The sequence below is a fragment of the Ranitomeya imitator genome, chromosome 1 (assembly GCF_032444005.1).
Source record: "Ranitomeya imitator isolate aRanImi1 chromosome 1, aRanImi1.pri, whole genome shotgun sequence".
Classification (NCBI taxonomy): Eukaryota; Metazoa; Chordata; class Amphibia; order Anura; family Dendrobatidae; genus Ranitomeya; species Ranitomeya imitator.
This window is the reverse complement of record NC_091282.1, coordinates 7,308,670-7,322,018: the sequence shown is the minus strand read 5'-3', so window position 1 is coordinate 7,322,018 and position 13,349 is coordinate 7,308,670. Positions and strand designations below refer to the sequence as shown.

The following is a 13,349-nucleotide window of genomic DNA, read 5'->3' as shown; positions in this document are numbered from 1 at the left end:
GTATGACCGGACCTTGGGGTTGATTTAGGGGAAATGGGTCTTTTGTCACTCTCTTTTCTGAATACCCCCTCAGTACAGGCTCGATCCTGATTGGCCCCAGCAGAGGGTCATGAATTTTTTCCATGCTCCTGGGCTGAAGGGGCCTGATGTGACAGCCAATGTGGAGCAGTGTCCCGTATAAAGTCCTGAGTGGCCGTATACTGCTCAATCAGCCCAACCACCTGGTCCAGAGTGCCAGGGTCCCTTTGTCTCACCCAACACTGTATGGCTGCTGGCAGAGCCCTCACCAGCTGACCACCACCCTCTCTACAATCTGGAACTGGGTTAAGGTCTCAGGCTGGAGACATTTTTTTACCATCTGCAGTAAGTCATATGCCTGAGACCTGGTGGGACAAGACTCCACAAAAGACCATTAAAATACCCATTGTGCACGCACATATATGTTAACCCCTAGTTGGGCAAGGATCTCAACTTTCAGCTTCCCATAGTCCAGGGCATTGTCTCAACTGAGGTCCAAGTAAGCTTTCTGGGCATTTCCTGTCAGGAAGGGGCCATCACTTCAGCCCACTGGGAAAACGCCAAGCTCTCCCGCTCTGCAGTGCGCTCGAAGTTAGTGATGAAGGCCTCCACATCGTCCTCAGGACCCATATTCCTCAGCGGACCTTATACAGGGCCTCCGAACGGATTGACGTCACTGGTGGGGCTGTCCCTCACATAGCCATGATCTGCTGCATCAACAGGTTATTTGTCTGCTGCTGTTGCTGATACTCCTGCTGCTGTTGCTCTTGTTGTTGCCACTCAAACTGCAGCTGCTGCTGCGTGAGCACCAACTGCTTCAAAAGGTCATCCATCTTGTCAGCAGGCTTCGACTACAGTGTTGCAGGCCTAATAATTGACATGCAGCGGGCTTTGGGCATGCCTCACTTCACATTGCCCACATTCTCCAACCATATGTAGTGAAGCAGGGTCGGTGCAGTGTGACAGACAGGCAGTGACCACAGAAAAGTTCAAAACAAATGTCTTTTAACGTCCAAAGAAACTTACAACTGGAACACAAAAGGTATCCTCTGGATCGCAGACAGGAAATAAGACAATCAGTAACTGAGACCTGTTACCCTGTTGCACTGCCATGTCACACTGAAGGTTGCCAGGTCTTTTGGCTCCACTTGGCTCCGTGTTACTTCACACAGCTGGAGCTTTTCAGAGCCTCCTGCTCTGCACACTTGCAAACCAAGACAGATACACACAAACATTTGTCGCAGGGTTTTTACAAGGAAACTGTGGCCATAAGCCACTAGTAAGACCTGGCCGGGAGGTAGCGGACTGCCCCACTAACATCCTGTAGTCTGCTCCAAAAATAAAAGCCCATGACAAGTTTTCTTAAATTTGCATTTGGTAAATAGCTTGCCCACTTACCGTATATATAGTATATACTCGAGTATAAGCCGAGTTATCTAATTTTGCCACAAAAACTGGGAAAACGTATTGACTCGAGTATAAGCCTAGGGTGGGAAATGCAGCAGCTACTGGTAAATTTCAAAAATAAAAATAGATACCAAAAAAAGTAAAATTAGTTGAGACATCAGTAGGTTAAATGTTCTTGAATATTTTTTTAAAAGAAAAACATTAAACAAGCTCTGTAAGTGGAAAAAAGGGTCAACAAAAACAATATGGTAACAACAATAACTTTAAAAGTATAAAAACCTTAGCTCAGTCAGCAACCAAGCTAAAACACAAGAGTTAAAATCCTTCAAATTCACTGGATTCCTCATCTGCATGTCCAAACAGAGCTTCGTCTTCAGCTGGTAAGAGGTATCAGCATAAACATTGTCATCATCACTGAGTTTGTCATGACGGTCACTGCTGTCGTTTTCATACAAAGCGCTGTCTTCACTGCCATCCATAGCATTACTAATGCCACCCTTCTTGAAGGCCCGTTGCACCATGTCCCCTGGAATCTCTTCCCATGCCTTACGAACCCACTTTGCTATTACTGCATATACTTGAGTATAAGCCGAGATTTTCAGCCTGTTTTTTTAGACTGAAAGTGCCCTTCTCGAGTCATTGTCCCAGGTGGTCAGCGGGAGAGGGGGAGTGGTATTAGTGGCGGCTATCACATCATACTCACCTTCTCCCGGCACGGTCTCTGCACGTCCCTGCTTCTCAGATGGTCTCTGGCGCCGGCAGCTCTTCCTGTGTTCAGCTTTCATGTGGTACCACCCATTAAAGTAATGAATATGGACGCATCTCCACTCCCATAGGCGTGGAGCACATATTCATAACTTTAATGAGCGGTACCATGTGACCGCGTTGAACACAGGAAGAGCTGCAGGCACTAGAGACCATCTGAGTAGCAGAAACCGTGCCAGGAGGTGGTGAGTATGAAGGGGGAGGGTGAGCCATGCGATATTCACCTGTCCTCGTTCCAACGCCGCGTTGTGTCTCCTGCGTCCTCTGGCTGAGACGTTCAGGTCAGAGGGCGCGATGACATGGTTAGTGCACACCCTCTCCCAGAAGTCACTGCAGAGAGATGGAAGACACAGCGACGCACGGTGGTGGAACGGGGACAGGTGAATATCGCAAATGCCAGGGGCAACTCTGGGACCTGGCCCCCATAGCGCGCCGTTTTCCCCACCTGCTCAGGACACCGGCACCTCTCCCCTAGCGATGAGAGGTGATGTCATTTTTGTTTTTTATCACAGCAGCAGCATATGGGGCATATTATTCTGTGGAGCATCTTATGGGGCCATCAACCTTTATGGAGCATTATGTGGAGCATATTATTCTGCGGAGCATCTTATGGGGCCATCAACCTTTATGGAGCATTATGTGGAGCATATTATTCTGCGAAGCATCTTATGGGGCCATCAACCTTTATGGAGCATTATAAGCGGTATATTATTCTATGGATCATCTTATGGGGCCATGAACTTTTATGGAGCATTATATGGGGCATATTATTCTATGGAGCATCTTATGGGGCCATCAACCTTTATGGAGCATTATATGGGGCATATTATTCCATGGAGCATCTTATGGGGCCATCATTAACCTTTGTGCAGCATTATATGGGGCATATTTTAATATGGAGCATCTTGTGGGGCCCATCATGAACTGTATGGAGCATTATATGGGGCGTATTTTGTATGGAGCATTATACGGGGCTCTTGATTCAATGTGGATATTCAAAAACACTTAACCTACTGATGTCTCAATTAATTTTACTTTTATTGGTATCTATTTTTATTTTTGACATTTACCGGTAGCTGCTGCATTTTCCACCCTAGGCTTATACTTGTCAATAAGTTTTCCCAGTTTTTTGTGTCAAAATTAGGGGTCTCAGCTTATACTGGAGTATATACGGTAATTCTATGTCCAGCTTCATCATCAGATTTCCAGATGACATCCATTCATGCCACATCCTCCGCCCACGGTCTTTGAAAGGTTTATTTAAACACACATCTAGGGGCTGCAATTCAGATGTAAGTCCACCTGGAATAACCGCCAAAATAACTTGAGAAGACTTTGCCAATTTTTTTATTTCATCAGATGTGTGGGCTCTGAACACATCCCCAACTACAGTGCTTACGAAAGTGTTCGGCCCCCTGGAACTTTTCATCCTTTTCCCATATATCATGCAAAAATTTAAAGTAACCAATAAATTTTGTTCAACTTCACAATTGTGTTCCACTTGTTGATTCTTCACCAAAAATTTACATTTGGTATGTTTGAAGCCTGATATGTGGGAAAAGGTTGAATAGTTCCAGGGGGCCGAATACTTTCGCACGGTACTGTAGCAATGATGGTTGCTCCTGGTCGTCCATTCCAAATTTCTTTCAGCCATTTTTTTGTTCCGTCTTCATACATCCAGCCTTTAATATGTATTTAACACTGTAATTCGTGGTGGGAATTTGACCTTTTTAGGCAAGGTCTTTCTTTTAAAAATAATGACAGGCCGCAGCTAACTTCCATTAGCCAAACATGAAAAAATTACTGTGAAATGTTTTTTTTCATTTCCTGTGGTTCTGAGTAAAATAGTACTGTATTGTCTCCCATATTTTCCACAGTTCAGTTTATCATCCAGGCTCCTTCTGGTTCCGCGTGTTCCTTACTCTCCACCGGCCACTTGTCCGATCACCGGAATGGGTGCCATTCGCTCAGCTCCTCCAACCACCAGGCCTCGAAGTGTAGGCCCGTCTCCACCCGGGCCACAGATTGCCTCCAGTCCTAGCGACCAATGCCACCGCGGAACGACATGCTCATCCGTTCCATCACGGTGAGTAATGGCGTCTCCCATCTGGAGACGCCATCTTGCTCTTCTGGGTTCCACCCATTAGCGGGCGGGGTCACACTTGACTGTTCCACCCATTTAATTGGGTTCTGCTGCATCATCTCTCATCTTTGCTCCAACGACCACCACCTTCTTGGCAGCGGTCAACACCATCTTTAAATTCTTTAGAGCAGCCACGGATTAACAAGTTCCAAAAGTCCTCTCTTACAGTTGTGAGGTTGCGGGGGTCCATACTGCCGACTACGCCAGATGTAACAAGGTGGCACGGGGAGGTAGTCATGACCGAGTCCATTTAAGGCAACAGTCCAGGAACACCCAATTCCCTTGCACGTAAAACAGACCAGACAGATGCAGTCCTAGGCAATTTGCTTGGAAGATCAAAAGTCGTTGGAGGGTTTTTCATCCATATTTCCAATATCTCCCCGGTCATAGTTATGGATCCTTCTTTGTTTTACGTTGAATGAGTGGAATTACATCACTTTTTCATCAAGGTCTTTTAGCAACTTCTGTGAAATCTTCGTTCTTTCCTGCAAACATTGGCCAAATCTACTCAAGAAGCGGGTACACCATGCTTCTGAAGCAACAACATTTTCAATACCTGGTGCTTTCAATTTGTCTTCTTTAGCCATTTGAAGGGCGCATAAGCAAATCCCCATGCGTGTTACGCAGTAGCTATTTTGACGACACTCCATAACCTATTTATTTATTTATTTTAGTCTCTAGAGCCTCGTATGACATCTTTAAACCACGTCGAGCTTTTTTTTGCCTTTGGAATCTTTTCCAAGTCCGCTTTCATTTTCCGCCACTCCCTCACTTGTTTTTCGTTAACACAAAATTCCCTACTTGCAATACTGTTATTGCTTTCTTCTGCTCTTGATACAACCTTAAATTTGAAAGCAAATTCGCATGACCTGCGTTTTTGTTTTGGTCCAGGATTAGAAGTATTGGGATCCATTTGTAACAGGATAAAAAAAAAAACCTTTAAAAAATAAATCCATACCATAGTGATTAAATTCTCAAAATACGGTACGTACTGTATATCCAACACCAGAGATATACTGGTTCGTGACCTCAGCAATTCTTGGACAAAGCATGGGGGCTCCATATTGAATCAGCAGCCCCTTATAATGCTCCATACAGTTTATGATTATATGTATAAAATGAGATTGTCAGCTCACCTCTTCCGCTGGTTAATATGTCCTCCAGGCTGCACCGGTCCACTGGGTGAAGGTTGATATGCATCAAATACTTGCCATCCAGCGCTTCTTTGGATGAATGATCCCAGGAAATTCAAGGTTTCTTAAAACATCTACTTATTTCTTCATATTAAAACAGGTAACAAAAAAGGTCAGGCAGTTTGGATACACTCATGATTTAAAAAAAAGGCATAGAAATGCATAGAAACCAACGTGTTTTGACCCAGGCAGGTCTTAATCTGAAGGTGTCAAAACATGTTCGTTTCTATGCCTTTTTTTAAATCATGAGTGTATCCAAACTGCCGACCTTCTTTGTTACCTGTTGTCACGGATCACACCGTGCTGCCAACACTAGGTCACGGGCAGGGCCGGTTCCAGGTTTCCATGGGCCCTGGGCAAAAGAGTCCCGGTGGGCCCCTTTAACACATACCACAATTCATAATGTACGGATACGGCAGATAAATCTAGGTACAGTACAATGCCAAAGATTTCACTTACTTCTTACATTACATGAGTGATATCTATTGTGCATTCTACATTTGCTCAGAAACCGGACAGTAGAGTCCTCTATACAGAATAATGAGCTCCATATATTGCTCATAACAGAATAACGAGCCCCATATTATGCTCCATACAGTATAATGGCCCCATAGAGTGCTCCATACAGTATAATTGGCACCACATAGTCCTCTATACAGAATAATGAGCCCTATATATTGCTCCAAACAGAATAAGGAGCCCAATATTATGCTCCATACAGTATAATGGCCCCATAGAGTGCTCCATACAGTATAATTGGCACCACATAGTCCTCTATACAGAATAATGAGCCCCATATATTGCTCCAAACAGAATAATGAGCCTCATATAATGCTCCATACAGTATAATGGCCCCATAGAGTGCTCCATACAGTATAATTGGCACCACATAGTCCTCTATACAGAATAATGAGCTCCATATATTGCTCATAACAGAATAACGAGCCCCATATTATGCTCCATACAGTATAATGGCCCCATAGAGTGCTCCATACAGTATAATTGGCACCACATAGTCCTCTATACAGAATAATGAGCCCCATATATTGCTCCAAACAGAATAATGAGCCTCATATAATGCTCCATACAGTATAATGGCCCCATAGAGTGCTCCATACAGTATAATTGGCACCACATAGTCCTCTATACAGAATAATGAGCTCCATATATTGCTCATAACAGAATAACGAGCCCCATATTATGCTCCATACAGTATAATGGCCCCATAGAGTGCTCCATACAGTATAATTGGCACCACATAGTCCTCTATACAGAATAATGAGCCCCATATATTGCTCCAAACAGAATAATGAGCCTCATATAATGCTCCATACAGTATAATGGCCCCATAGAGTGCTCCATACAGTATAATTGGCACCACATAGTCCTCTATACAGAATAATGAGCCCTATATATTGCTCCAAACAGAATAAGGAGCCCAATATTATGCTCCATACAGTATAATGGCCCCATAGAGTGCTCCATACAGTATAATTGGCACCACATAGTCCTCTATACAGAATAATGAGCCCCATATATTGCTCCAAACAGAATAATGAGCCTCATATAATGCTCCATACAGTATAATGACCCCATAGAGTGCTCCATACAGTATAATTGGCACCACATAGTCCTCTATACAGAATAATGAGCCCCATATACTGCTCCAAACAGAATAAGGAGCCCCATATATTGCCCCATACAGTATAATGGCCCCATAGAGTGCTCCATACAGTATAATTGGCACCACATAGTCCTCTATACAGAATAATGAGCCTCATATATTGCGCCAAACAGAATAAGGAGCCCAATATTATGCTCCATACAGATTAATGAGCCTCATATAATGCTCCATACAGTATAATGGGCACCACAGAGTACTCCATACAGAATGAGCCACATATATTGATCCATATGGAATTGACCCTATATAATGCTCCATACAGTATAGTGAGCCACAGTATATGATGGGCCCCATCTATTGCTTCATATGTAATGGGCCTCATATAATGCTCCATACAGTATATGATCGACCCCATACAGTATACTGAGACCCATATATTGCTCCATACAGAATGGGCCCCATATGATGCTCCATACAGAATGGGCCCCATATAATACTCCTTACAGATTGGGTCCCATATAATGCTCCAAAAATAATTGGCCCCATAAGATGCTCCATGTATAATGGGCCCCATATAATGCTCCATATATAATTGGCCATATAAAATGCTCCATATATAATTAGTCCCATAAGAAGCTTCATCTATTATTGGCCTCATATACTGCTCCATATTAAATTGGCCCCATAAGATGCTCCCTATATTATTGGCCCCATAAGATATTCCATATAGAATTAGCCCCATATAATGTTCCATATATGGGCCCCTTCTGATGGTCCCCTCCCCATATATTGCTCCAAATATTTAAAAAAAATGAAATACTCACGTCTCGTTGCTTGTCGCTGCTCTGCTCTGGACTCCTCAGCGTCGGCGTCTTCCTGCTCTCTGTGCTGTGACTGCACAGGTCAGAGGGCGCGCACTGGTGACATCATCGCGCCCTCTGACCTGAACGTCACAGTCAGAGGATGGAAGACGCTGCAGCGCTGGAACCGGGAGAGGTAAGTATCGCAAGTGCCGGGGCCCGGAGCAGGCGGGGGGGTCCACTCACAGAGGCCAGCACTATAGCGTGCCAGTGTCCCCAACGGCGAGTAGGCCTCCTGCCTGCTCAGGGCCCCGGCACAGACCCAGCTACCTTCATTAAATCTGCCAGAAGCATGTGGGAAATTATTTATATCTGATGAGACCAAGGTGGAACCTGAGATCTATAATCCAGAAGGGATATTTTTTGCAAAGTCAACACTGCACATCAAGAAAGATCAATATACCCACAGTGACGTAAGGTGGAGGCAGCATTGTTCTTTAAGGCCTTTTTTAACAGCTGGATTTGGGGCTTTAGTCAAGGGGGAGGGAATTATGGACAGTCCAAATCTCAGACAATTTTACATCAGAACCTTCCGGTCTTTGTGAAAAAGCTGAAGATGAAGGGAAATTTCACCTTGTGATTGACAATGACCCTAAGTGACTTCCAAATCACCAAAAGAATGGTTTCTCCAGAAAAAGATGGAAGTTCTGCAATGGCCAAGACCAGAACCTAAGGGACAATCTGTGGTGACCTGAAGATGGTGCTGTACACAGAAGATAGCCCCGTAATCTGACAGACATGGAGCTGCTGTAAGGAGGAGCCGCAAAGATCGACAATTCCAGATGTGTGGCGCTAATAGACCTGAATACTTCCAGAAATTCACAGGGGACCGCAGGAACGTGTCAGTGTAAAGCTGTGCAGATTTATTCAACTGCAATGTTTCAGCTCTTTGTTTTTCTTTTTCCACCTGGAAACACTTCAGTATAGTTTTCTATTGCATTGTGCAGATTACGTGCGACGTTACAAGAGGAAATGATCTGAAATTGCTCTTCTTAGTAGGATATTTTGTTTTACATGATAAAAACATTTCAACAAGGTCGTGTAGACTTTTTTTTATCTACGGTACTTTTATTATACCTTAAATTGAGGAATGCCTTTAAAAAGAATGTGAATGACGAAAAGATAAATGTTAGATTTTTATTAAAATTTCTATTAAAAAACAATGAACAAATAATATCAGACGCATAAATGGAGAAGAAGGTGAGCGATAAAACCACCCCAATAGAAATTGCGCATAATATTAAATTGTGGTAGTAATATACAATACATCTCTTCATTGAGAATGGATCCAGAGAAAGACGAGAGGAGGGAGAACTCTGCGCACGACATTCACAGAGGTTTCACATCCGGCTTAGTCAGGGGACTTTACCCCTGTGTCAGTGCTTTCGAGTGCAAATTGCTCCCTCATCTCATGTTTTTCCTTATACATTATTTTAGGCTCTTTCGTATCTCTGCATTGAAAATGGAAGAATATGAATCAATTAGTGCCAGGAGTTAATATTATGTACAATGTCCGTTTTGTGGATTTATTGCTCTCCAGTTATGTGTCTGGCCTCATAGGTTCATTCATAATGACATTTCCATCATTGTATCTATGTCTCCAGCTCTCGCAGTCTTCGTGTTCCCGGCCTATCTTGTGCATGGATATATTCTTGTATTTAGGACACTGATGTGGATTTTAGTCTTTAAGTTATTTTTCAAACTGATCTCTTTACATAAGTCACACGCACTAAACTAAGGCCGGGGTCACACTTGCAAGTGCATCAATACCCGGCACTGGCGCCGGCACTCGGGACCGGAGCGTGCGGCTGCATGTATTTCTATGCAGCTGTTTCCGAGTGCCAGTGGCAGTGCCGGGTATTGATGCGAGAGACTCGGGCGAGTTCCTCGCATTGCACTCGCATAAACACTGATGATGCAGTGCTGCAATACCTGTCCTGAGTCGCTCCACCCGGCCGGTCGCTTGTTCTGATGGTTCTGTTCTTGTTCTTGGTGGGTTTAGTCCATTGATGTTCTCATACATAACATCCCCATACTCCGCATCATTCTCCTCTAAGTCATCTGAAAGCAAAAAGGAAAAATTCTCATGTACAAATCTAATCGGGAATGCGATCTAAATATTTGCGTCTGCTCAGGAGTCAGACACTTTGGGTTTGGTCTATATAAAAGAGGTTACAGAAACTTTATATAAAGTGTAAGTCGGTGGCAGAGATGTGGACTGTCCATTCTCTTCTTTGTGTTCTGTGCTGGAAATCTCATCCTCGGAACAAGCTATGACCCAACCAAACTCTGCCCAATGATAGGTCGAGCCCAAACTGATCCATACGATGAGCTACAACCAATCAAACTCTATCTCATCACAAGCTGCATCACAAGCAATCCCTTCCCCATCTCTGGAAACACCCAATAAACCCTGCCCCATAACATACCATGGCCAAACATGCTCATCCAATGACAAGACATGTCCAAACTCTGCCCCATCACAGGACACACACCCAATAAACCCTGCCCCATAACATACCATGGCCAAACATGCTCATCCAATGACAAGACATGTCCAAACTCTGCCCTATCACAGGACACACCCAATAAACCCTGTCCCATAGCATACCACACCCAAACATGCTCATCCAATGATAAGGTGTGTCCAAACTCTGCCCCATCACAGAATACACCCAATAAACCCTGCCCCATAATATACCACACCCAAACATGCTCATCCAATGATAAGGTGTGTCCAAACTCTGCCCCATCACAAGAAACACTCAGTAAACCCTGCCCCAGAATATACAACACCCAAACATGCTCATCCAATGATAAGACATTTCCAAACTCTGCCCTATCACAGGACACACCCAATAAACCCTGCCCCAGAACATACCCCACCCAAACAAGCTCATCCAATGACAAAGCTTGTGCAAACTCTGCCCTATCACAGGACACACCCAATAAACCCTGCCCCAGAACATACGCCACCCAAACATGCTCATCCAATGATAAGACATTTCCAAACTCTGCCCCATCACAGGACGCACACAATAAGCCCTGCCCCAGAATATACCCAACCCAAACATGCTCATCCAATGATAAGGTGTGTCCAAATTCTTATGGAACAATTAGGAATACCGCGCTACAAGTGACTAAGACTGATCCACGTCCGTGATACTAATGTGACATATTGAAACTGCCTATGATGTTGAGCGGCAGCCACTACTGTCTATCCAGTTTGCCGGTTATTGTATGTTTAGTATAGAAGGGTTGCGCTAATCCACTATATGCGTAATGTAGCTATTAGTAGCTCACCAGCTGAGCCTGTATGGTAATATTACTATGTCGCACCAATAGATAATGGCTATTGATGTTCTATTACCTACTGGATGCAGCCGTGTGGAGATCATTGAGCGGCTGGGCTGCTTGCTTCAGGTTCAGATGTCGGACCTGCACTCCTAGATGTCAGCTGTGTCAGGAGGCAGTTCCCGTCCGCTTGGCAGGTGAATGTGCAGGTGCCAGCGTCAGCCGATACCAGTGGCTGTGGGTACTGCAGGCGGAGACTGCGAGAGTTACGTGTAGCGCCAGAGACGTCCCAAGCGGGGGCGTCCCTGGATACACGTGGAAAATGGCTGACACTGCAGAGCAGTGAGTGACGTCACTTGGCCTATGGAGCCTCAGTAGGGCCAATTCTAACCTACGCGTTTCAAAGTATCACGCACTCCTTCATCAGGGTTACCGCCCACTGTCTCCAGCCCCATATATAGGTACCCTGCCCGCACCCCGCTGTGCACTAACACCTTCACAAAGCTGCATGTTTCTGACCGCTCTTGATCCCCCATAGAATATTGGCAACTATATATTATCCCTCATCGGGTAAAGGCAGGCACACGGTCGCTCGCTGTGTGTAATATATTATAAAATGTTTATTTTGATGTGCATTAGATTAGACTGTGTTTGCATGTGTGCTTAGAATTAAAAGACCTGCTAGCATTATGCTTGATTAATTGCTGCAAATACATGGTGCGGTTTTAAAAAGAACCTATCCTACTACGGGTTAAAACTTCACTTTTATTAAAAACATAAATATATAAAAATCATAAATGTATGGGGGACATAAATATATAGAACAAAGGGCTATTATAAAAACAATAAAAATATATTGGTATTTATAAAATTGTAATATTAGTACCCTGTGGTGGTATAATACATACACCTATAATATGTAGCGGGTAATGTATCAACAACCCCCTAGGAGTGTGTGTCTGCTCCTACGTGACATACTGGCTCTTCCCGTTTGGGTCCCCAGCGACAGAACTAAGTAAGTAAGCAGTGTGGGTTGTAGTTATAACTTAATATGCAGTACAGTTGGAATTAAAAAGCATATAGTTCTAATTCGCAGTTAAGGCCCTTCGGTTTTAGACTGTCCAGGGTAAAAATCCACTGCGATTCTATTCTTGACATTTGTTTGATAAAGTCGCCCCCCTTTTGTTAGGGCGTACAGCCTGGATACTGTAAAAAATAGTTCCTTTCAAGGATTGCCTGTGTTTCTCCTTGAAATGTTGTGATAGGGGATGTTCTAGGAACCCTTTTTGGATATTCTTGAAGTGTTCTTTAACGCGTATCTTTAGTTGCCTTTTGGTGCGCCCCACATACAACTTATTGCATGGGCATTGAATTACATAAATCACCCCAGCGGTGTGGCAGGATATATTGTCTTTGATGGAAAATTCTTTCATACCATCCGCATCCTGAAATGTTAGTTTTCTGGTCTTCCTAAAGGTAGTCTGCGTGCATCCATAGCACCCACCACATGGTAAAAACCCCCCTTTAGGTGTATTTATGGTGGAATTCCCTATTACTCCATCTGTAAGGGTCATTTTCGTTGTAGGGGCTATTAAATGCCCCAAGGACTGGGCTTTTCTGTAGATGAATCTAGGATTACTAGGGAGTAGTTCACCCACCACCTTGTCATTTTGCAAAACTGACCAATGTTTGCGTATGATGTTAACAAATCTTTGATGCCCAGTATGAAATTGTGTTATAAATGACAGATTCCGGATTTGTTCTTCTATGGGGCCTTCTCCTGTCCTGGCAGGTTTATTGTTGTTTTGTAGTATGGATTCTCTGGATACTTCAGTTATTTCATTTTGGGCTTTCCTTAATAGTGGTTCGGGATACCCATTTTCCAGAAATTGCTCAGTTAGATACTTGGCTTCCTCATTAAAGTCAGCCAGATTAGAGCAATTACGGCGTACTCTAGTGAACTGGCTTTTTGGAATGTTCGTCAGCCATACTGGTAAATGGCAACTATTTATATTAATAAAACTATTTGAGTCAACCTCTTTGTG

The 13,349-nt window shown here is 43.8% G+C and overlaps 1 protein-coding gene across 1 annotated transcript in view; it reads right to left on the bottom strand.

Annotated features, from left to right (window-relative positions):
- Positions 1–13,349, bottom strand: part of LOC138658169 (B-cell differentiation antigen CD72-like) — a 155,114-nt gene that overhangs the window by 126,981 nt on the left and 14,784 nt on the right. The window contains exon 2 of the mRNA XM_069745695.1: positions 9,943–10,071. Coding sequence (XP_069601796.1) covers positions 9,943–10,071 — 129 coding nt within the window. The remainder of the gene's footprint in view (positions 1–9,942; positions 10,072–13,349) is intronic.